The following is a 26,602-nucleotide window of genomic DNA, read 5'->3' on the forward strand; positions in this document are numbered from 1 at the left end:
AGGTGTTTCAGGCCTACTATGCCTCCTCCTCCTCCCACCCCTCCTCCACCTCCTCCTCCGAACTACCATCCGTGGGCACGGCGCCATCAGTCGGTAGCTCTAGGCACAGCAGCAGTGCCGTCGCTAAGCGACAGCAGGCGGTGCTCAAACTGCTGAGCCTAGGCGACAAAAGGCACACCGCCCAAGAGCTATTACAGGGCATCACGGCGCAGACTGATCTGTGGCTGGCACCGCTGAACCTCAAGCCGGGAATGGTTGTGTGTGACAACGGCCGTAACCTGGTGGCGGCTCTGCAACTCGGCAGACTGACACATGTGCCATGCCTGGCCCATGTGTTAAATCTGATAGTTCAGCGTTTCCTCAAGACATACCCCAATCTGTCTGATTTGCTCACGAAGGTGCGCCGCATCTGTGCGCATTTCAGGAAGTCCAGCCCAGATGCTGCCACTCTCAGGGCAGCGCAGCGCCGCCTCCAACTGCCCGCTCACCGACTGTTGTGCGACGTGCCCACGAGGTGGAATTCAACACTGACCATGTTATCCAGAGTTTACCAGCAGCGCAGAGCGATTGTAGACTGCCAGATGTCAACTTCCACCAGAACTGGTAGTCAGGTCAGTCAGCTTCCTCAAGTCTACAATGAGGAGTGGACGTGGATGTCTGATATCTGTCAGGTGCTGAGTAACTTTGAGGAGTCAACACAGATGGTCAGTGGCGATGCCGCCATCATCAGCCTCACCATCCCGCTGCTTGGCCTGTTGAAAAACTCTCTGGTCAGCATGAAGTCGGAAGCTTTGCGCTCGTCACAAGAGACAGGGGAAGAATATTCCCTTGTTGATAGCCAAAGCACCCTCAGGTCTGTTTCTCAGCGCATATCGGAGGAGGTGGAGGTGGAGGAGGATGAGGAGGAAGAGGAGGAGAATGTTGGTGAGACACAAGAGGGGACCATTGTTGAGTCCTTTACTGTTCAGCGTGTATGGGCAGAAGAAGAGGAGTTGGAGGAGTTGGAGGAGGAGGAAATGGACAGTCAGGCCAGTGAGGGGAGTGAATTCTTACGCGTTGGTACTCTGGCGCATATGGCAGATTTCATGCTAGGCTGCCTATCCCGTGACCCTCGCGTTCAAAGAATTTATTCCAGCACCGATTACTGGGTGTTCACTCTCCTGGACCCACGGTACAAGCAAAATCTTTCCACTCTCATCCCTGCAGAGGAAAGGAGTGTGAGAATGCATGAATACCAGCAGGCCCTGGTGCACAAGCTGAAACAGTATTTCCCTTCTGACAGCGCTAGCGGCAGAGTGCGTAGTTCTGCGGGACAAGTAGCGAGGGAGAGTAGGCGAGCAGGCAGCTTGTCCAGCACTGGCAAGGGTACGCTTTACAAGGCTTTTGCCAGCTTTATGTCACCCCAGCAAGACACTGTCACCTGTCCCCAGTCTCGGCAGAGTAGGGCTGATCTTTACAGAAAGATGGTGAGGGAGTACGTAGCTGACCATACCATCGTCCTAAATGATCACACAGCTCCCTACAACTACTGGGTTTCAAAGCTGGACATGTGGCACGAACTGGCGCTGTACGCCTTGGAGGTTCTTGCCTGCCCTGCCGCTAGCGTCTTGTCCGAGCGGGTTTTCAGTGCAGCTGGTGGCATCATCACCGATAAGCGTACACGCCTGTCGACTGACAGCGCTGACAGGCTGACGCTTATTAAAATGAATAAAGGCTGGATTTCTCAGAATTTCCAATCTCCACCAGGTGAAGGAAGCTCAACCTGAATAATTGATCCACTCCTCCTCCTCCTCCTCATTTTCCTCCTTCTCCTCCTCTTTGTACAGTAAAGCAGAGGAAAATGGCTATTTTTTGACAGGGCCCACTGGCTCTTGCTATAGTACTTCATGCATTTAATTTTTCTGGAGGGCCACCTACCCGGTCCTCTGTTTGAAACAATTTTTGTGAGTGCCACATACAGGCACTCAATCTATTCCATTTTTCTGGAGGGCCACCTACCCGGTCCTCTGTTTTAAAAATTTTTTGGGACTGCCACATACAGGCACTCAATCTATTCCATTTTACTGCAGGGCCACCTACCTGCTCCTCTGGTTTGAAACATTTTTGGGACTGCCACATACAGGCACTCAATCTATTCCATTTTACTGGAGGGCCACCTACCTGCTCCTCTGGTTTGAAAAATTTTTGGGACTGCCACATACAGGCACTCAATCTATTCCATTTTACTGCAGGGCCACCTACCTGCTCCTCTGGTTTGAAACATTTTTGGGACTGCCACATACAGGCACTCAATCTATTCCATTTTACTGCAGGGCCACCTACCTGCTCCTCTGGTTTGAAAAATTTTTGGGACTGCCACATACAGGCACTCAATCTATTCCATTTTACTGCAGGGCCACCTACCTGCTCCTCTGGTTTGAAACATTTTTGGGACTGCCACATACAGGCACTCAATCTATTCCATTTTACTGCAGGGCCACCTACCTGCTCCTCTGGTTTGAAACATTTTTGGGACTGCCACATACAGGCACTCAATCTATTCCATTTTACTGCAGGGCCACCTACCTGCTCCTCTGGTTTGAAACATTTTTGGGACTGCCACATACAGGCACTCAATCTATTCCATTTTACTGGAGGGCCACCTACCTGCTCCTCTGGTTTGAAACATTTTTGGGACTGCCACATACAGGCACTCAATCTATTCCATTTTACTGCAGGGCCACCTACCTGCTCCTCTGGTTTGAAACATTTTTGGGACTGCCACATACAGGCACTCAATCTATTCCATTTTACTGGAGGGCCACCTACCTCCTCCTCTGGTTTGAAAAATGTTTGGGACTGCCACATACAGGCACTATCCAAATTAAATTGTCTCCATAGCAGCCTCCACACGTTGTCTCCATTGCTACCTCCAAAAGTCGTCCATATAGCTGCCTCCATACATCGTCCCTTTATCAAACGAGGTGTGTCAGGCAGAAATTTGGGTTGTTTTCATGGATTACACATCAAAGTTGTTAACTTTGTCGCCACCCTGCTGTGTTATCCACAAAATATACTGGCAAACTTTTACCATTTAGGGATATTATTTCAGCGCTTCTTGCGCATCTGTTTACATTCCCCTCACCCGCCATATCCTAAACTTATAAGAACGCTACTACACTTGATCTTATACAAAAGGTTCTTAGAAGTGCTGTTTGGGGAGTAGCCTAGAGACAGGGGCTTGAATTGGCGAAAGCTCGCCTGGCAGCGGAGCGCCAGCTCCATGCGCATCATGCGCTTCTTGCGCATCTGTTTACATTCCCCTCACCCGCCATATCCCAAACTTATAAGAACGCTACTACACTTAACTTGGTGCAGGCTGGGACCGAGTCTGACCCTGGGGCTGGTCATATACTGCCGACGCAGAGAATTGCGGGGCCTACCTCGGTCCAGGTCTCAAAAGCCTACTATACCTCCTCCCACCCCTCCTCCACCTCCTCCTCCTCCGAATTACCATCCGTGGGCATGGCGCCATCAGTCGGTAGCTCTAGGCACAGCAGCAGTGCCGTCGCTAAGCGACAGCAGGCGGTGCTGAAACTGCTGAGCCTAGGCGATAAAAGGCACACCGCCCAAGAGCTATTACAGGGCATTCCACATCAAAGTTGTTAACTTTGTCGCCACCCTGCTGTGTAATCCACAAAATATACTTGCAAACTTTTACCATTTAGGGATATTATTTCAGCGCTTCTTGCGCATCTGTTTACATTCCCCTCACCCGCCATATCCTAAACTTATAAGAACGCTACTACACTTGATCTTATACAAAAGGTTCTTAGAAGTGCTGTTTGGGGAGTAGCCTAGAGACAGGGGCTTGGATTGGCAAAAGCTCGCCTGGCTGCAGAGCGCCAGCTCCATCCCAAGATCCAACTAACATAGTTGCAGCACCTTTAATCTACTACTAGTTCACTGCCTCCATAATAATAATAATAATAATCTTTATTTATATAGCGCCATCATATTCCGTAGCGCTTTACAAATCATAGGAAACAAATACAAATGTATTGTAACAGAGCACAACATTTGTATGGAACAACAGGAGTGAGGTCCCTGCTCGCCAGAGCTTACGGTTTATGAAGATGATGGGGTAACACGAGGTAAAAGAATATTTAACGGTCAAGCCATTCTTCTTAGGGAATAGAACAAAATATAATAAATGGAATTGCTGTCGCTTGAACCACTCAGCCGTCATCTTATATACCAGGTCCAGGGTGAATGGGACTGCAGAGAAGTCTGGTGCCTGTTGGTTGCTGGATAACAGATGGGAGGACGACACAGGACGGGTTAGTAGAAGAGTTAAAACTTCATGCAGTTAATGAGTGTTATAGGCTTGCCTAAAGAAATGGGTTTTAAGAGCACGTTTGAAACTTTGGAGGTTAGGTATTAGTCTGATAGTCCAGGGCAGAGCATTCCATAGAATTGGTGCAGCTCTAGAGAAGTCTTGGAGACGCGAGTGGGAGGTCCGCACTAGGGTAGAGGTTAATCTAAGATCACTGGCGGATCTAAGAGCACGGGTTGGGCGATAGACTGAGATAAGAGAGGAGAGGTAGGGGGGTGCAGCATTATACAGAGCTTTATGGATGAGGGTTATTATTATTTTAAACTGTATTCGAAAGGAGACTGGCAGCCAGTGCAGCGACTGGCATGAACTGTAAGCATACATGGTCCCCTTATCAAACGAGCTGTGTCAGGCAGAATTTTGGGTTGTTTTCATGGCTTCCATGTTAACTTTGTCGCCACCCTGCTGTGTAATCCACAAAATATACTGGCAAACTTTTATCATGTACCGATATTATTTGAGCGCTTCTTGCTCACCTCCTTTGGTTCCTCTCTGACACCCATTGGTTTGAAGCCTGAGTCCAATTAGGGTATGTCGCCATGCCACTCTCTAGCCTGCTGCCGCTGCCTCTGCCTCTGCATGCCGTCCCCTGTAGTGTCAGGGTCAATTATTGGATGTTTTACATGCTATCTAGCTTCATTCTGTCACTCTGTCATGGCCATGCTGTTGCCCATAATTTCGGCATAATGGTGCGATTAAGCAGCCTCAGAGGCATCCATGCATGCTGCCCCTGCTGTTTCCTGTCCATTTCCGTGGTGTTTCCATCCTTTTCTGAGGTTCCCAGGTGTTTGGCCAAGCTTCCCTGTGCAGAGCCTTGGTCCCCTTGAAAAATGCTCGAGTCTCCCATTGACTTCAATGGGGTTCGTTATTCGAGACGAGCACTCGAGCATCGGGAAAAGTTCGTCTCGAATAACGAGTACCCGAGCATTTTAGTGTTCGCTCATCTCTACTCTTGATGTATCCAGTGCCAGCTTATTTTAAAACTCTCCCATGGAGTATTTGATATGTCAACGCTGTCGAAATTGCATCTCTCGTTAAGTATACATGAAAGATTATAAAATTCTATACATTTACAGTACAGGGAGAAACTATGTTAATTTTTTTAGCTACTGTGAACCAGTATTAGGGGCAGTAATGTTATAAAATGGAAGGTCCACTTTTTCTTAAAATGTATCTGTAAATATGCCACGAATTATAAAAACATTGGGGGTTGTTTATCATTGGTTTTACTGGGCTTTTTTTGGGGGGAAAAGTCACAAAGTAGTCACATTGCGGGTTCTTGAGACTTTTCACTGCTAAAAAGTCTCACAGGACCATATACACCTCTTCATTAATCTGGCCTAAATATAGAACTACTGTTAGTGCAACACCGTGCAAAGCTAAATTCATGACTTGAGAATTTATTTACAATTACTCCAATCCCCTGCTGGTGTAGATAGGAGACTTTTTATGCATTTTGAGACTTTTTGGGAGTTTTTGAAAAAAATAGACCATAGGAATATTTATTAAAGGGCCAAAGCCACTTTAATGAATCCGATGGGCAGCAAAAGTAGAGATAGAACTGTCCGGAGTAGCTGGTCTAATGATAAATAATCCTCTTTATCTCCAATTCAGAAACCAAGGCCCTAGCTGTATTAAACAAACTTCTTGTATTAAACTATGTGTACCCTTTGAATAGAGCATTACTCATATCTTTCATTCTATATTCTTTCAGTGCCAACATTGAAATTGACAATCACACTACCTCAATAAACAGGATTTTCTTCATTTTAACCTCTCATTTCGGGCTTCACACAATTGAAAGTTTATAAACCCTGTTTCCTCTGGAATATTTCTAAATACATTATTTAGAAGTTCTAATTCATTTGTGGGGATATATGGATTTATTTACAGATCTTCTATATCAGGGCAAATACATCAGCCAAAACTGCTCAAATCTTGAACATCCACCGACAAAGTAGCATATTGGGGCAGATTTACCTACCAGTCCATTCGCGATCCAGCGACGCATTCTCTGCGGTGGATTCGGGTCTTCCAGCGATTCACTTAGGCAGTTCCTCCGACGTCCACCAGGTGTCGCTGCTGCACTGAATGCACTGAAGTTCACCAAGCTGGGCCGAGTGAAAGTAAGCGCGTATCCAGCGGCACTTTTTTTTTTTTTAAATGCGGCGGTTTTTCCGAATCCGTCGGGTTTTTGTACGGCCAAGCCCCCCGATTTCCGTTGCGTGCATGCCGGCGCCGATACAATACAATACAGGGAAAATCGGCGCAAAATGGAAAAATTTGGGTAACCCGCCGTAAAAACGTGAATCGGGTCCTTAGTAAATGACCCCTATTATTGTGATGTCCTCAACCTTTGCAACAAGGTTTGTCCTGAAAATTTTGCCAATTTAGCTGGATAACTCAAAGTTCCAAAAAATCTCTTCCTTGGGTACTCCATATAGTATTTTTTGTTGTTACTTCAATTGCCCTATAGCATTCTTCTAGTGAGAATTCCTTATTTAATGTTAATTTCCAGATTTGTATACAGCAGCTGGCGTGCCGCCCTGACCATTGTTTACCCTTGCATTAATAAAGGCATTAAAACCGGCTCTGAAAATCTGCAGCAGATACAAAAATCTGTTATCCATTTACCTGCTAATGTGATCTATTGAGGATTTTACCTTTATAAATCCACTGGTAAATCTGCAATCTATACAGATTTGCCACCTAAATAAACAAAATATAAAATGCAAGATAACATAACTTTGCCCTGTTCTATTTCCAAACACACAAACTGATCTTTCTTGTAAACCCATTATTTCCTTTTAAGGGTGATCTGTGATCAGTGGAGCATCTTTTCTTTTAGACTGTTACTTTTTAAACTTTACTGTCACCCCATAATTTGTCTCCAGCTATTTTTTCACTTTGTGACATCCTTCTGTGACCCTATGTATTTTAGAACTTTCTTTTTCGCTTGGAGAATTCCAAACATACAATTTTCTGTGTAGCCTGTGGTTGTATCTCTGGAGTGAGCTCCACCTCTAATCATAACCTCTTCAGAGTCCAGATGCCACTAGCCTCCAGTGTTGTTCATCATCTGTTCCTGCAGTGAGGAGGTCACATATACACAGTGGATGATACATTGGCAGCTTCAGAGGTTCCAGGTCATTGGGCCAATGTACTGCGGCAGTTCTGGAGCAGGTTCAGCACTAGCATTCACTCTGATCAGCATTCTTTGGCTTCTTTGGGTTAGAATTTTTCATTTAATAGTGAGGTATGTTACTACTGCCAATAAACCTAATGATAAATCTTCTAAAATTCAGGGTCCAGGAGAATGTTAAATTCTTTTATTGAAAAGGTTTTCCAGGCTTAAATTTGTTTTTAAAAGTAGCATGGAGGACAAGAAAGCTATACCTACCTGCCTCTGGGGCTCCAGTCCAGCATGGTGCGTCACACTGTATGTACAGTTTATGGAGCCATACTGGTGACTTCACATCCATATTACATTCCTGGACCTGCTGTGGTCATGATGTTACAGCTGCCCCTCTGTGTTCATACAATGACCAGAAGTGAGGGGAGGGTCAGGGCTAGATAGGAGTCCTGGAGGGTAAAAAATATAGCTGCCTTCTTGTTTTTAAAGCCCCCCTTGCCACTCTTAAAAAAAACTTTAAAACATTTTAAAAAGTATTTGGCCACTTTTTTTACATGAGTTGGCCTTGTGCCTTTACTGACTTAAAAATAATCCCTGAATATTCATCAAGTCATTCAGCATTCCTAAAACTTACATTTGTGCTCTCTTCGACATTTATATATCTAAGCCCTGGTGAATAGGAGGGACCTGCAGCAGGAGAGTAATGACTCATGCTGCTCTTCCTCCCTCCCCTCATGTCTGTCTGTGTGATGGACTGTAAGAAAAAGAGGCACAGTGGGTGATGCCATTAGGACAGACTGAAGGAGTGTGGGCAGCATAGTGAGAACAGGGAAAGGTTGAAGCTCTCAAAGGAGGCAACGGTACAGGTACAAACACATGTAGAGACAGGTCTAATGGAACAAATTTAATGAAAAGTGGCCAATCCATCAACCTGTGCAACCCCTTCAAAACAAGTACAATTTAGATAAACACAAAGAGAACAATGAAAAGACCAATATGTTAAAAGAGGAGACTACACAGTGGTAGAATATGATAGATATGTATGTGCCACTGCAAATTTATTTGGGAAATCCAGTGGAAGCATTCAGTAAAGTCTAATATGGATATGGGCCCACCATATCCCTAAAAGGAAAGTGCCTTAAACAAAGTGCACAAAATATTTTTTCTTAATGCCTCTAAATTAGCTTCCTATTGCAACTGAAATGTAATGCTTACCAGTTCTTCATGAACATGTTTAGCCCATCAGCATCAATAAGTTTTCACCTGAATCCAAGAACATCAAGTCAAAATGGACTTGCCTATGTTATCTATGTAAAATCTATACTGTATGTTTTGTTAAAAACTGTGGAACATATTCACATTGTCCACTGCCTAGTGGGGCACATAGCTATTATTTATTTCCAAGAATAATAACAAGTAATGGCATAGTGTCCTTAGTCCTGAGAAAAGGTGTCTTGTCTGGTTCTAATGTAATTGTGTTGTCTAGTTCTAATGTAATTTTCAATCCTAATGCCATTCCCCTTTATTTTAGACAGATGCTGCTCTGACATATGACGCGGTTCATATTGTATCTGTTTGCTACCAGAGGGCACCCCAGATGACGGTCAACTCATTGCAGTGTCATCGACATAAAGCTTGGAGGTTTGGCAACCGTTTCATGAACTTCATCAAAGAGGTGAGGCACCTAAAATACAAATGTGAAAGGCAAGGTGATCCCATTATAATATTATTCCACACGCACTTATAACAAGGTAGATAATTTCACCCTTCTTAAGGTGACCCTTTCAAGTTATTCAAATTTCCATTGCACTCAATAAGATATGGAAGTTTCTTAGTAACCAAAGGGGAAGGTGACCCCATTTTGATATTGTCCAAATGTCAATTGAACCCAATAAGATAAAACAATGGATTTAATTAAAAGGGGAGGTGATCCCTCCAAATGTTATTCAAATGTCAATGATCCCAATAAGATACAGCTGTGAATTGCACAGTAATCAAGTGGGTAGGTGACCCCATCAAGATATTCAAATGTCGATTTCACCCAATACAATATAGAATTGCATTTCACACAATCCAAAAAAAAGGTATGCTCAAAAGAACATTATTTCATGAACAATTATAATCACACAGAAATTTAAGTGTATTTCATACCAACTAAAGGGAGATAATGATCCAAAAAGATAATATTCTATAACAATTCTAACAAATCAGATTGTGCAGCATATTTCACACTAACTAAAGGAGAATGTGACCCCATTATAATATTATTCCAAAAAAGTCTGAGAAGAGATAAGAGGCAACCCCAAAAACCTTGTCATATAAATGTAAATGTACCTCATGCCAAGTAGGCGAGTGTCCACCTGTCATCCCTTTCCTATGCTACCCCCTATTTGTAAGTACGACTTTCTGAGAAAATAAACCCTGAAGAAAAGTTGAAGATTGGTGAGTTCCATACTGTTTCCTTACTACCTTTTGGATTTTGTATAATATTATTCCACATGCAATTATAACCTGATAATGGAGTGTATTTCACAGTAATTGAAAGGTAAGATGACCCCAAAAGGTACTTTTTCAACGAGCAATTATAACCAGGCAGAAAGTGCAGTGTTTTTCATACTAAAGGGAAAAATTACCCTAATATTCTATTCTATGAACATATATACCTAGGTAGATGAGACAATGGGGCATATTTACTAAGAACAATGCAAATTGTGTATAGTGCAGAGTGCTCCAGATTAATTTCTGGTGCATGTTCTTCATGAATTTTGTTGCACCTTCAAAATAGGGTGTGCGACACATTTTTAGCCTTGTGTTACAGTCCATTTTTGGGAAATTTTTATTTACATTAAACTACATGAAATTCACATTCACTAAAAGCGTAAGTTTTCCCATAGTTTGGGTACAATTCCATATAATCCTAAACAATCAAGTCAATCAAATTTTTTTCCCTCACATTGCCCCACTGATTTTTAAATAAAGATGCACTTGAATTGTGATTAGAGATGAGCGAACACTAAAATGCTCGGGTACTCGTTATTCGAGACGAACTTTTCCCGATGCTCGAGTGCTCGTCTCGAATAACGAACCCCATTGAAGTCAATGGGAGACTCGAGCATTTTTCAAGGGGACCAAGGCTCTGCACAGGGAAGCTTGGCCAAACACCTGGGAACCTCAGAAAAGGATGGAAACACCACGGAAATGGACAGGAAACAGCAGGGGCAGCATGCATGGATGCCTCTGAGGCTGCATAATCGCACCATTATGCCAAAATTATGGGCAACAGCATGGCCATGACAGAGTGACAGAATGAAGCTAGATAGCATCTAAAACATCCAATAATTGACCCTGACACTATAGGGGACGGCATGCAGAGGCAGCGGCAGCAGGCTAGAGAGTGTCATGGCGACATACCCTAAATGGACTCAGGCTTCAAACCAATGGGTGGCAGAGAGGAACCAAAGGAGGTGAGCAAGAAGCGCTCAAATAATATCGGTACATGATAAAAGTTTGCCAGTATATTTTGTGGATTACACAGCAGGGTGGCGACAAAGTTAACATGGAAGCCATGAAAACAACCCAAAATTCTGCCTGACACAGCTCGTTTGATAAGGGGACCATGTATGGAGGCAGTGAACTAGTAGTAGATTAAAGGTGCTGCAGTTAAAACTATGTTAGTTGGATCTTGGCATGGAGCTGGCGCTCCGCTGCCAGGCGAGCTTTCGCCAATCCAAGCCCCTGTCTATAGGCTACTCCCCAAACAGCACTTCTAAGAACCTTTTGTATAAGATCAAGTGTAGTAGCGTTCTTATAAGTTTAGGATATGGCGGGTGAGGGGAATGTAAACAGATGCGCAAGAAGCGCTGAAATAATATCCCTAAATGGTAAAAGTTTGCAAGTATATTTTGGGGATTACACAGCAGGGTGGCGACAAAGTTAACAACTTTGATGTGGAATGCCCTGTAATAGCTCTTGGGCGGTGTGCCTTTTATCGCCTAGGCTCAGCAGTTTCAGCACCGCCTGCTGTCGCTTAGCGACGGCACTGCTGCTGTGCCTAGAGCTACCGACTGATGGCGCCATGCCCACGGATGGTAATTCGGAGGAGGAGGAGGTGGAGGAGGGGTGGGAGGAGGTATAGTAGGCCTTTGAGACCTGGACCGAGGTAGGCCCCGCAATTCTCTGCGTCGGCAGTATATGACCAGCCCCAGGGTCAGACTCGGTCCCAGCCTGCACCAAGTTAAGTGTAGTAGCGTTCTTATAAGTTTGGGATATGGCGGGTGAGGGGAATGTAAACAGATGCGCAAGAAGCGCATGATGCGCATGGAGCTGGCGTTCCGCTGCCAGGCGAGCTTTCGCCAATCCAAGCCCCTGTCTCTAGGCTACTCCCCAAACAGCACTTCTAAGAACCTTTTGTATAAGATCAAGTGTAGTAGCGTTCTTATAAGTTTAGGATATGCCGGGTGAGGGGAATGTAAACAGATGCGCAAGAAGCGCTGAAATAATATCCCTAAATGGTAAAAGTTTGCCAGTATATTTTGTGGATAACACAGCAGGGTGGCGACAAAGTTAACAACTTTGATGTGGAATCCATGAAAACAACCCAAATTTCTTCCTGACACACCTCGTTTGATAAAGGGACGATGTATGGAGGCAGCTATATGGACGACTTTTGGAGGTAGCAATGGAGACAACGTGTGGAGGCTGCTATGGAGACAATTTAATTTGGATAGTGCCTGTATGTGGCAGTCCCAAACATTTTTCAAACCAGAGGAGCAGGTAGGTGGCCCTCCAGTAAAATGGGATAGATTGAGTGCCTGTATGTGGCAGTCCCAAAAATGTTTCAAACCAGAGGAGCAGGTAGGTGGCCCTCCAGTAAAATGGAATAGATTGAGTGCCTGTATGTGGCAGTCCCAAAAATTGTTCAAACCAGAGGAGCAGGTAGGTGGCCCTGCAGTAAAATGGAATAGATTGAGTGCCTGTATGTGGCAGTCCCAAAAATTGTTCAAACCAGAGGAGCAGGTAGGTGGCCCTGCAGTAAAATGGAATAGATTGAGTGCCTGTATGTGGCAGTCCCAAAAATGTTTCAAACCAGAGGAGCAGGTAGGTGGCCCTCCAGTAAAATGGAATAGATTGAGTGCCTGTATGTGGCAGTCCCAAAAATTGTTCAAACCAGAGGAGCAGGTAGGTGGCCCTGCAGTAAAATGGAATAGATTGAGTGCCTGTATGTGGCAGTCCCAAAAATTTTTTAAAACAGAGGACCGGGTAGGTGGCCCTCCAGAAAAATGGAATAGATTGAGTGCCTGTATGTGGCACTCACAAAAATTGTTTCAAACAGAGGACCGGGTAGGTGGCCCTCCAGAAAAATTAAATGCATGAAGTACTATAGCAAGAGCCAGTGGGCCCTGTCAAAAAATAGCCATTTTCCTCTGCTTTACTGTACAAAGAGGAGGAGAAGGAGGAAAATGAGGAGGAGGAGGAGGAGTGGATCAATTATTCAGGTTGAGCTTCCTTCACCTGGTGGAGATTGGAAATTCTGAGAAATCCAGCCTTTATTCATTTTAATAAGCGTCAGCCTGTCAGCGCTGTCAGTCGACAGGCGTGTACGCTTATCGGTGATGATGCCACCAGCTGCACTGAAAACCCGCTCGGACAAGACGCTAGCGGCAGGGCAGGCAAGAACCTCCAAGGCGTACAGCGCCAGTTCGTGCCACATGTCCAGCTTTGAAACCCAGTAGTTGTAGGGAGCTGTGTGATCATTTAGGACGATGGTATGGTCAGCTACGTACTCCCTCACCATCTTTCTGTAAAGATCAGCCCTACTCTGCCGAGACTGGGGACAGGTGACAGTGTCTTGCTGGGGTGACATAAAGCTGGCAAAAGCCTTGTAAAGCGTACCCTTGCCAGTGCTGGACAAGCTGCCTGCTCGCCTACTCTCCCTCGCTACTTGTCCCGCAGAACTACGCACTCTGCCGCTAGCGCTGTCAGAAGGGAAATACTGTTTCAGCTTGTGCACCAGGGCCTGCTGGTATTCATGCATTCTCACACTCCTTTCCTCTCCAGGGATGAGAGTGGGAAGATTTTGCTTGTACCGTGGGTCCAGGAGAGTGAACACCCAGTAATCGGTGCTGGAATAAATTCTTTGAACGCGAGGGTCACGGGATAGGCAGCCTAGCATGAAATCTGCCATATGCGCCAGAGTACCAACGCGTAAGAATTCACTCCCCTCACTGGCCTGACTGTCCATTTCCTCCTCCTCCAACTCCTCCAACTCCTCTTCTTCTGCCCATACACGCTGAACAGTGAAGGACTCAACAATGGTCCCCTCTTGTGTCTCGCCAACATTCTCCTCCTCTTCCTCCTCATCCTCCTCCACCTCCACCTCCTCCGATATGCGCTGAGAAACAGACCTCAGGGTGCTTTGGCTATCAACAAGGGAATATTCTTCCCCCGTCTCTTGTGACGAGCGCAAAGCTTCCGACTTCATGCTGACCAGAGAGTTTTTCAACAGGCCAAGCAGCGGGATGGTGAGGCTGATGATGGCGGCATCGCCACTGACCATCTGTGTTGACTCCTCAAAGTTACTCAGCACCTGACAGATATCAGACATCCACGTCCACTCCTCATTGTAGACTTGAGGAAGCTGACTGACCTGACTACCAGTTCTGGTGGAAGTTGACATCTGGCAGTCTACAATCGCTCTGCGCTGCTGGTAAACTCTGGATAACATGGTCAGTGTTGAATTCCACCTCGTGGGCACGTCGCACAACAGTCGGTGAGCGGGCAGTTGGAGGCGGCGCTGCGCTGCCCTGAGAGTGGCAGCATCTGGGCTGGACTTCCTGAAATGCGCACAGATGCGGCGCACCTTCGTGAGCAAATCAGACAGATTGGGGTATGTCTTGAGGAAACGCTGCACTATCAGATTTAACACATGGGCCAGGCATGGCACATGTGTCAGTCTGCCGAGTTGCAGAGCCGCCACCAGGTTACGGCCGTTGTCACACACAACCATTCCCGGCTTGAGGTTCAGCGGTGCCAGCCACAGATCAGTCTGCGCCGTGATGCCCTGTAATAGCTCTTGGGCGGTGTGCCTTTTGTCGCCTAGGCTCAGCAGTTTGAGCACCGCCTGCTGTCGCTTAGCGACGGCACTGCTGCTGTGCCTAGAGCTACCGACTGATGGCGCCGTGCCCACGGATGGTAGTTCGGAGGAGGAGGTGGAGGAGGGGTGGGAGGAGGAGGAGGCATAGTAGGCCTGAAACACCTGGACCGAGGTAGGCCCCGCAATCCTCGGCGTCGGCAGTATATGAGCAGCCCCAGGGTCAGACTCGGTCCCAGCCTCCACCAAGTTAACCCAATGTGCCGTCAGCGATATATAGTGGCCCTGCCCGGCAGCACTCGTCCACGTGTCCGTGGTCAGGTGGACCTTGTCAGAAACGGCGTTGGTCAGGGCACGGATGATGTTGTCTGACACGTGCTGGTGCAGGGCTGGGACGGCACATCGGGAAAAGTAGTGGCGGCTGGGGACCGAATACCGAGGGGCGGCCGCCGCCATGAGGTTGCGAAAGGCCTCGGTCTCTACTAGCCTATAGGGCAGCATCTCCAGGCTAAGCAATCTGGAGATGTGCACATTAAGGGCTTGGGCGTGCGGGTGGGTTGCACTATATTTGCGTTTCCGCTCCAGCGTCTGGGGTATGGAGAGCTGAACGCTGGTGGATGCTGTGGAGGATCGTGGAGGCGACGATGGGGTTTTTGTGCCAGGGTCCTGGGCAGGGGGCTGACTAGCAGCTGACACAGGGGAAGGAGCAGTGGTGTGCACGGCCGGAGGTGAACGGGCTTGTTGCCACTGAGTGGGGTGCTTAGCATTCATATGCCTGCGCATACTGGTGGTAGTTAAGCTAGTAGTGGTGGAACCCCTGCTGAGCCTGGTTTGGCAAATGTTGCACACCACAGTCCGTCGGTCATCCGGTGTTTCCTTAAAGAACCTCCACACTTCTGAAGATCTAGCCCTCGCCGCAAGAGCCCTCACCACGGGAGCTTCACTAGTTGACAGTGGCGCTGATGCACCAGCTCTGGCCCTGCCTCTCCGTCTGGCCCCACCACTGCCTCTTCCAACCTGTTCAGGTCGAGGACTCTCCTCCGTCTCAGAAGCACTGTGTTCACCCGGCCTCTCAACCCAGCTTGGGTCTGTCACCTCATCATCCTCCGATCCCTCAGTCTGCTCCCCCCTCGGACTTCCTGCCCTGACAACAACTTCCCCACTGTCTGACAACCGTGTCTCCTCATCATCGGACACCTCTTTACACACTTCCACTACGTCAAGAAGGTCATCATCACCCACAGACTGTGACTGGTGGAAAACCTGGGCATCGGAAAATTGCTCAGCAGCAACCGGACAAGTGGTTTGTGACTGTGGGAAGGGTCCAGAAAACAGTTCCTCAGAGTATGCCGGTTCAAATGGCAAATTTTGCTGGGAGGGGGCAGACTGGGGGGGAGGAGGCTGAGGTGCAGGAGCTGGAGGAGTGGGGATTTCGGTGACATGGGTGGACTGCGTGGAAGACTGACTGGTGGTGGACAAATTGCTCGAAGCATTGTCAGCAATCCACGACATCACCTGTTCGCACTGTTCTGGCCTCAACAGTGCTCTACCACGAGTCCCAGTAACTTCAGACATGAACCTAGGGAGTGTAGCTCTGCGGCGTTCCCCTGCTCCCTCATCAGCAGGTGGTGTCTCACCCCGCCCAGGACCACGGCCTCTGACCCCTGCAGTAGTTGGACGCCCACGTCCCCGCCCTCGTCCTCTACCCCTAGCCCTCGGGTTAAACATTTTTAAAATGAGAGTTATAACTTTTTTTTTTTTTTTACTTCTTTTTGTTTTTTTTGGTGTTTTTTTGTGTTTTTTTTTTTTTTTTGTGTTTTTTGTTTTTTTTTGAGTTTTTAAAAACAAACAATCCTATCCTATTGCTATGGCTATTTTCTAGCCAAGTATCAAAGGAAGCACACTACTATGCCAGATGAGATGACACTGAGTTATTGCCTAATAGAAATCCAACCCCTACTGAATTTTGCCACTTCGGCCTTTGCTATGGATATGTGCGCCACTAAGCGCAGAACACAGCGGTCGCAAGTCTCACTACAAATTGCTCAGAATTGGCAAGTACATGCACTGCAGAAACTACAGCCACCAGCAGATCAACCAGAAATCAAATATATAGAACGCTACTGTAGGCTTCAAGAAGCTGTTTGTATTCTCCTCTGGCTATTTTCTAGCCAAGTATCAAAGGAAGCACACTACTATGCCAGATGAGATGACACTGAGTTATTGCCTAATAGAAATCCAACCCCTACTGAATTTTGCCACTTCGGCCTTTGCTATGGATATGTGCGCCACTAAGCGCAGAACACAGCGGTCGCAAGTCTCACTACAAATTGCTCAGAATTGGCAAGTACATGCACTGCAGAAACTACAGCCACCAGCAGATCAACCAGAAATCAAATATATAGAACGCTACTGTAGGCTTCAAGAAGCTGTTTGTATTCTCCTCTGGCTATTTTCTAGCCAAGTATCAAAGGAAGCACACTACTATGCCAGATGAGATGACACTGAGTTATTGCCTAATAGAAATCCAACCCCTACTGAATTTTGCCACTTCGGCCTTTGCTATGGATATGTGCGCCACTAAGCGCAGAACACAGCGGTCGCAAGTCTCACTACAAATTGCTCAGAATTGGCAAGTACATGCACTGCAGAAACTACAGCCACCAGCAGATCAACCAGAAATCAAATATATAGAACGCTACTGTAGGCTTCAAGAAGCTGTTTGTATTCTCCTCTGGCTATTTTCTAGCCAAGTATCAAAGGAAGCACACTACTATGCCAGATGAGATGACACTGAGTTATTGCCTAATAGAAATCCAACCCCTACTGAATTTTGCCACTTCGGCCTTTGCTATGGATATGTGCGCCACTAAGCGCAGAACACAGCGGTCGCAAGTCTCACTACAAATTGCTCAGAATTGGCAAGTACATGCACTGCAGAAACTACAGCCACCAGCAGATCAACCAGAAATCAAATATATAGAACGCTACTGTAGGCTTCAAGAAGCTGTTTGTATTCTCCTATGGCTATTTTCTAGCCAAGTATCAAAGGAAGCACACTACTATGCCAGATGAGATGACACTGAGTTATTGCCTAATAGAAATCCAACCCCTACTGAATTTTGCCACTTCGGCCTTTGCTATGGATATGTGCGCCACTAAGCGCAGAACACAGCGGTCGCAAGTCTCACTACAAATTGCTCAGAATTGGCAAGTACATGCACTGCAGAAACTACAGCCACCAGCAGATCAACCAGAAATCAAATATATAGAACGCTACTGTAGGCTTCAAGAAGCTGTTTGTATTCTCCTCTGGCTATTTTCTAGCCAAGTATCAAAGGAAGCACACTACTATGCCAGATGAGATGACACTGAGTTATTGCCTAATAGAAATCCAACCCCTACTGAATTTTGCCACTTCGGCCTTTGCTATGGATATGTGCGCCACTAAGCGCAGAACACAGCGGTCGCAAGTCTCACTACAAATTGCTCAGAATTGGCAAGTACATGCACTGCAGAAACTACAGCCACCAGCAGATCAACCAGAAATCAAATATATAGAACGCTACTGTAGGCTTCAAGAAGCTGTTTGTATTCTCCTATGGCTATTTTCTAGCCAAGTATCAAAGGAAGCACACTACTATGCCAGATGAGATGACACTGAGTTATTGCCTAATAGAAATCCAACCCCTACTGAATTTTGCCACTTCGGCCTTTGCTATGGATATGTGCGCCACTAAGCGCAGAACACAGCGGTCGCAAGTCTCACTACAAATTGCTCAGAATTGGCAAGTACATGCACTGCAGAAACTACAGCCACCAGCAGATCAACCAGAAATCAAATATATAGAACGCTACTGTAGGCTTCAAGAAGCTGTTTGTATTCTCCTATGGCTATTTTCTAGCCAAGTATCAAAGGAAGCACACTACTATGCCAGATGAGATGACACTGAGTTATTGCCTAATAGAAATCCAACCCCTACTGAATTTTCCCACTTCGGTCTTTGCTATGGATATGTGTGCCACTAAGAGCTAAACACAACGGTAGCAAGTCCCCCTGCTAATTCCTCACAAAATGGTAAAAGATGCAAATTAAAATAAAAAAAGTAGAACGTTATTGTAGCCCTAAGAAGGGCTGTTGGGTTCTTTGAGAATCACTCCTGCCTAACAGTAAGCTAATAGAACACCCTAACGCTTTCCCTGACCAGCAGCAGCTCTCTCCCTAGCGGCATCCAGAGACAGAATGATCCGAGCAGCGCGGCCAGCGGCTAGTCTATCCCAGGGTCACCTGATCTGGCCAGCCAACCACTGCTATCGACGTGTAAGGGTACCACGTCATGCTGGGTGGAGTGCAGAGTCTCCTGGCTTGTGATTGGCTCTGTTTCTGGCCGCCAAAAAGCAAAACGGCGGGAGCTGCCATTTTCTCGAGCGGGCGAAGTATTCGTCCGAGTAACGAGCAGTTTCGAGTACCCTAATGCTCGACCGAGCATCAAGCTCGGACGAGCATGTTCGCTCATCTCTAATTGTGATGTTTTGTGCAATGCAAGTATTTCCAAAAACAAATAAGGAGGATTGATGGTGTGGTGTGCCACAGTGTTGCACTCACAAATAAATCTATCTTTTGCTTATTTCTTTTTGTGCACAGTGTTGCCATTTATTAATTAAGTAAGTAAATGAAAGATAGATAGATGGATAGATGGATAGAAAGATAGATAGATAGATAGATAGATAGATAGATAGATAGATACTGACATAAATGGCAGATTCATAATGCAGGATTTTCATTTATTCTAAATTATACCTTTAGGCAAGAAAGTAGTATGACAATAGATAATAGCCTTCAAGGCTGCAGGGAATTCTAACTTCTCCGCATAGTGCCTAAAGGCTTCACCAGATTATAAGCACCAATATGTAGGTTACGATTAGACCTCTTAGAAGATTATGACTGCCCCTAGCTGTAGTGCATTAACAAAATATATTCTTCTAAAATGGGAGCCTATATGTACTGACACTTTGTATGAGAGAATACACAATTATATTTAGTCCCAAAGATATAAGATGAATCTTTCTAACAGACACTTTTTTTTTACTTGCTGGCAATTTTCAGGGACACTCATAACTTTATTGCAACAAACCACATGGTTTTTCTGCTATCTGGAGCATCCCATGGGGTCAGCAGTGTAGTCCTTGGGCCACTTGTCCTTATTGCCTGCTTTCTCAGCTCTCCCCACCAGAGACTCTGGTGCATAAATATAGGGAGTTTTGACCAGATACATTAGATGGTAAAGTAAATTGCATCACACGGATAAGGGCTTCTAATTAAGGTATAAGAGATCACAACATCAACCTATCTACTTATCTATTTGCTGATTTATCAGAAATCTCACATCTATCTTCTAATTTATCAGCTGACTCATAATCTATGTAGTTTTTCTTGTCAGAAGCTACAACCTTGTACACACACTTGTTTTTCAAGGGATCCAAGTGACACCTGCCATCCCCATTGAGACGCAATGGGGCTTCCAATGGGGCTACCAATGTTTATTTGTGATTTTCAAAGCAACAATAGTTTTGAATGTTCTTGTGCAGTTCTTGCTATCGATTGCAACGGAAGTGGCAGTGTAAGATGGGAGCAAAAGTGTGAACACAGCTTAAATAGGCAAGATGAAACATTTTCATATCAGACAGTATACAATTGGAAATAGTTTTTAGTGTATACAAATATTAAAAACATTAGAAAGACCTATGATTGAAATAATTAGAATGACATTTTCTTCCATGCCGCAAACTGCTATTATAAGAAGTTTTAGCATCAGAAAGCATTTGATACTGAACAAACTCATAAAGCAATAGTGTCCTCTAGGGGCCAGTATTACAGTGGAACAGATAAAGCTTTTAGCTGATGTTTTACAATAAGAAACCTGAATCCTGCACATTTAAGGAATTGCTGCAGCTTAGAAATAAGCATAGAAATATCATTAACCCCCTCAATGAGCTCCCAGAGCCTTATTGCAGAAGATTACTATGCTGTATTTTATCACTGAACCTTGAAGCTAAAATGACCTCTGGCGAAAATAAAGGACTAATGATCTAAACCGTCTTAAGCTCTGGTCTAACAGCGAGAATATTATTTACATACCTAGCAGCTTTCTTCATGGTAAAAAAAAATGTAACTATGTCCAAATTTCAGCGAATTATATCATAATATGCAAGTCATAGTCTAAAATAAAGAAGTAGGTACACATTTCTGGACCAAAACAGTACTGTACATCTCTTTTTCATTTAAAAATGGCGTGCATTTAAAGTGTTAGTATTAAAATCAGGTATAACCAGGTCAAAAATACATTAGAGAAAGAGATAAAAATCTATTTATCAGCAATCTGTGATGCTCCTCTGTATCTCTGTTGCATCTTTTGGTTAGTAGGTGGGCTTTGAGCCAACATCATGTAACCATAATATTAGGCTAGATAGGTGCTATTGTCTGCATCCTAAATCTAGTGTTGCCCCCTGTCCTGCAGCTTACCATACAGCTGTCACCTAAAGAATAGATGCCACACAGCATGGGAATGTATCCTCTTTGTATGATCACTGGATGAGATGTTACTGGATTCACAAGAGCTGTGTCCTGTTTGCTATCTATATGCTGATCTCTACTTTCATGGTCACTGTCTGTAACACTAATAGGTGAGCAATAAAGGAAGCAGCTCGTCCATTACTAAGCAGAGAGGAGCAGCAGGGGAGCATCCAGCATGGAACAGCTTACCAAAAGCCCAAACCACCTGCAACCACTGCTGCTGCTGCTATGAAGTGGCCGTGAGGCAGATGTGGTGGACTTCTCACTGGGGAGACATGTTTATACTCTCTATGGCACAAAACATTGAACAAACAAGTATTTATATCTGTAATCTCTGTCTAACAAGATGTGATATTTAAATAGATGTACCTTATATACTCGAGTATAAGCCTAGTTTTTCAGCACAAAAAATGTGCTGAAAAACCCAAACTCGGCTTATACTCGAGTCAAAAAAATAAATATATCTAAACTCACCTTTCCGGCGACCCCTGTATATCTTCTGTGCGATCTGTCCAGCAGTGGCGGCAGGCTATATACACTGGGGCAGGGGCTGGCAGGCTATATACACTGGGGCAGGGGCTGGCAGGCTATATACACTGGGGCAGGGGCTGGCAGGCTATACACACTGGGGCAGGGTCTGGTAGGCTATATACACTGGGGCAGGGGCTGGCAGGCTATATACACTGGGGCAGGGTCTGGCAGGCTATATAGACTGGGGCAGGGTCTGGCAGGCTATATACACTGGGGCAGGGGCTGGCAGGCTATATAGACTGGGGCAGGGGCTGGCAGGCTATATACACTGGGGCAGGGGCTGGCAGGCTATATATACTGGGGCAGGGGCTGGCTGGCTATATACACTGGGGCAGGGGCTGGCAGGCTATATACACTGGGGCAGGTGCTGGCTGGCTATATACATTGGGGCAGGGGCTGGCTGGCTATATACACTGGGGCAGGGGCTGGCTGGCTACATACACTGGGGCTGGGGCTGGCTGGCTATATACTGGGAAGGCTGTGACCAATGCATTCCCCACCCTCGGCTTATACTCGAGTCAATAGGTTTTCCCAGTATTTTGTGGTAAAATTAGGGGCCTCGGCTTATACTCGGGTCGGCTTATACTCGAGTATATACGGTATATACTTATTTCATTCCCTGCTCACGTAAACCTAGCATGTCCCTCACTTTAAATGTGATTGCTTCTGTCTAATATTTCTGTTCCTGGCTAATGTGACTTATCATGGATTATGTGACTACTCCCGGCTAATATAACTGTTAGCTTATGGCTAATGAAGGCCCTTTAGTTGTTGCAGAAGTTACAGAATCCTGGTACACAATAATCTTTTTTTTTTTATTGAAAAAAATATGGATGGAATTCATACGACTAGAAATAATTGCTAAAAGTAACAAGAAGTATTTTTGACCAATATAGGAAGGGACTTGGTCCACACAGTCAATGATTTGTTGCCAATAGGGAAAAATAGGACAGGTGAAAAATAGGACACTTACAAAGGAAAAATATGGGGAAAACTGATTAGTTGTTTTCAGCCCATATAAAACTACATCCTGTGTGTATGTAGCATTATAGCTACCCTGTGTAGGTGATTTGGGTCTAAGGATTACAGAAGACCTTCCACCTGAATTAGACCCCTCACATCAGTAATGCATGCTGCTAAAGTGTAGAAAGTCCTCCCCATAATATCTAAAATTATCTACCACTGTTTTTCTGATGCAAATGAGTATAGAATAGCCCAATTCTGACTAGTGAGCACAGTGTGGGAAACTGCAGATGTTCTAACCTTGTCAAGCACCCCATCATCATCGGTGTCAACATAGGCAGAAGAAGTTTGGGGAGTGATTTTACTGGAGGGTGGAGACACATATAAGCTGGGACCTCTGCACTGCACTTTTCAACCATGACACAGTATGGGGTGAGTATGATTGATTGTGCCTGTTCTTGATGACAGGTTCCCTTTAATGACAAGTCCTTGTCTTGATATATGATGTTCCTGCAAAGTTAAATGTCAGGCTGCAGATTGCCGTGGACAGCACAGATTTGGAGCCACACCAGCTGATGTCAACATCACAGACCAGTTGTAGGTTTAGGACAAGAGACAGAAGCAAAGCCAAGTTCAAGAAACAGTACTTTAAGAACATGTGTTGCTCAGGCACCCTCCTCTTTGGAAAGGTGCTTTATATAACCAGGGGTCACTGAGGACCAATAGCTAAACACCAAAGCCACAAATATGAAATGACAACAGTCGTGTAACATTATACATGTACACGTACAACTGATGAATGGAGACCAGTATCATTATCCTGATCAATTATTAACCTTTAAAGGAGTATTCCCATCTGGGCATTTACATTCAATTGAACTCATTTGCCATATGTAAACATTTCTTCAATTGGATGTCATTAAAAAAATGTTCCTGTGTGAAGATAATTTCTCATAAATATAGTCATATGATCCCTTAGAAACGAGATGGCTTCCTTGAATACTGCCACCTCTGCCGGAGAGATTGCACAAGGAAACAAAAGGTTTTTGTATATGAAATGTCCAGCAGTTACTGCATGTCGCACAACTATCCTGTGGTAATGATCGCTGAATCCAGGGGGTCAGGCAGGACTCAATAGCGCATATCTGGCCACTGTTGCCAAATGTGGTCGTATCCAAGGAAGCTTTCTCGTTTCTAAGGGACCATATCACTACATTTATGAGAAATTATCTTCACACAGGAACATTTTTTTAATAACATCCAATTGAAGAAATGTTTATATAAGGCAAATGAATTCAAATAAATGTAAATGCCTAGATGGGAATACCCCTTTAAGCATAGAACTTTCCACTGCCAGGATTGAACATCAAATATCCCCACACTTATAACACCTCCATAGTATGTCCACCATCATTTATCATGAAGTCATCTTCATCAGACTGACATGATCAGTCTGGCACTTTGTGGTCTATATACAGATTATTATGCTTTCTTTGATGCTAAGATCTTAGGAACAATACAAAACAGCTTCACTTGGAAATTATAAAAAGAAAAAATAGACATAAGCACATTTTATAAAGAAAATAAGCAAAATTTGGTGGTCTTCTGCACATAGTGTAATGCATTTAAGAGGAAAACAGTGCATACAGATTAGAGCTGGAACTGCTGTGCCCCATTGTGCCAGGTTAAGACCTATTCTAACAACACATTAAAAAACCTGCTTTGAAATTAATTTTTCTACTCCTAGTGCATTTGCATAACCCGGTCACAGACAATCACAAAAGAGCCATTCCTAACTGCACAGAGTTTTCGTTACAAAGCGACCAAAAGTGTTACCTGTGGAGAGAAAAGCTATTCATTTCTAAAAATAGCTCAGTGCTTCACCAGTATAGTAAGATTTTATGCAAACTTCTACCATTAAAGAGCAGAAAATGATAGGCTGTCTGTAAGATGCTGTTTAAGTGCAAGAGGTACAATATTTTTAATTATAAAATGCATTCTATATTTCTTACAGAATTTTGATATAACTACCACATTATGAAATAAAATATTACGGGAAATGCTGGTTACTTGTGAAACTGTTAACATTAGTCTAATTGGAAATTATACAACCATTAGCTATCAGGCAGACATAAAGGGGGATATTTATCAGGACTTGTACACCATTTTTCTGGCAAACATTCCCAGAAAGCTTCCTCGGTTACGACCACCCCGCACTCTGGCAGCGGTGGCCAGACATTGCGCTAATGAGTCCTGCCTGATCACCTGGCTTCAGCGTTCATTACTGCAGGACGGTTGTGGGACCTGCAGCAACTCCAGGACATTTCATATACAAAAACTTTTTGTTTCTTTGTGGAATCCCTCCAGCAAAGGTGGCCGTATCCAAGGACACAGTCTTGTTGCTAAGGGACCATATGACTACATTTATGAGAAATTATTTTCACACAGGAACATTTTTTTTAATAACATCTAATTGAAGAAATGTTTATATATGGCAGACGAATGTGAATGCTCAGACGAGAATACCCCTTTAAAGGTCTTCCTTGTCCATATAGGGTTACTTTTTCTATTATAAATAAAAGCATAATGGAAGATCATTTTCTGTGATTGCAAGTCAAATGTAAATAATGGAAAGAATTTTGAGGTTACTACATGTTATTCCCTATTTACAGGATAAAATTGACATTAGAACCCTATGGATCAAATACAGAGTGTAGTGTTGAGAAAGCGTACGGCTGTTGTCTTCATAAGTACTGTGCTCAAATATATCCATCAGATATATTTGAACTAATACAGCAGCTGGATGCATGTACAACCTTCTGCTCTATTCGTTTTGGGGAATGTTGGACCAGTCTCGTGATATATGAAGATTCCCAACATTACACAAGTGGAACCCCCACTGATCAGCACAAGGGATAGGGGATAACTTGTTGTTACTGGGCAATTCCTTTTAAAAAGTAGAGTATGTCTGTGAAGGGAATTCCTTTATTTTGTAGCACAATTACTTTTATATCCAAACAAAATATTTAACATTTTTATAATTTAACCCATAATTAATTATAGCAATTTTCCATATTTTCTATTTATACAGTGTGCTTTGCTATAGCCATAGACACTATTTTTTGCAGGTTCTATGCTCAATTATACTTTACTTTGCTGGCTCCTTGCCAGGGAAACGTCAAAAAGAAGAAAGAAAGAGTGTAAATAATTTGTAAGACTCTATTCTTTTTGCAAATGCCTGGAAGCTTCCTAGCTGTTCAGTACTGGCTGTTTGAGACTGCTTGCTGCATGACAGCTTATCAGAGCTCCTTCCACCCTAAAAAAATGTTCACTTTATTAAAGTGAATACTCCATTCTAAAACATCTACAAATTATAAGCAACATAATCATAGAATTTACTAGCAAATAATGTAGACTTGTCTTTTTTAATGGCATCCGTTTTTGTGGGAACATAAATAATGCAGAAAGTGCCAGTGGCAAAGTGCGGCAATAGTGCAAACTCTTTAAAGTGTGTCTCCGCTCAGATAATAGAACCTGTGGTATGAAATGTATGGAGCCTTTTTTTACATAGTTTAATATACATATATTTTATGGTTGACAATAAATAGCTTTATTTACGAGGCCCCATTTTCAAAGGTATGTACAATGGTGTCTTCATTTGGAGCTGTAGGCAGCTATAATGTCACTTTCTACAGGACCTAATGATTGAGATACAGACAACAGCACTGATAGATCGAAAAGACAGAATATCCTATTGATACAGTGAATGGAGAGTGGGTGATAGATGGCAGTGCAGTTTTCTCTTCTGTTTCATTTCAGGTCTTGTTAATCAGTTTCCGTCTCTGTCAGAGAAGAGTAGCAGCACACAACATTGAAGCTGCATGCAAAATGAGAGTAGGGGCAAGTTAAAGAAGTACCTGCAGGGAAAGGGTGAAA

The 26,602-nt window shown here is 44.4% G+C and overlaps 1 protein-coding gene across 1 annotated transcript in view; it reads left to right on the forward strand.

Annotated features, from left to right (window-relative positions):
• The window catches only part of GRIK3 (glutamate ionotropic receptor kainate type subunit 3), a 337,694-nt gene that overhangs the window by 185,717 nt on the left and 125,375 nt on the right, over positions 1-26,602 (forward strand). The window contains exon 7 of the mRNA XM_072136786.1: positions 9,040-9,183. Coding sequence (XP_071992887.1) covers positions 9,040-9,183 — 144 coding nt within the window. The remainder of the gene's footprint in view (positions 1-9,039; positions 9,184-26,602) is intronic.

Source organism: Engystomops pustulosus, chromosome 2 (genome assembly GCF_040894005.1).
Source record: "Engystomops pustulosus chromosome 2, aEngPut4.maternal, whole genome shotgun sequence".
In the NCBI taxonomy this organism is placed as follows: Eukaryota; Metazoa; Chordata; class Amphibia; order Anura; family Leptodactylidae; genus Engystomops; species Engystomops pustulosus.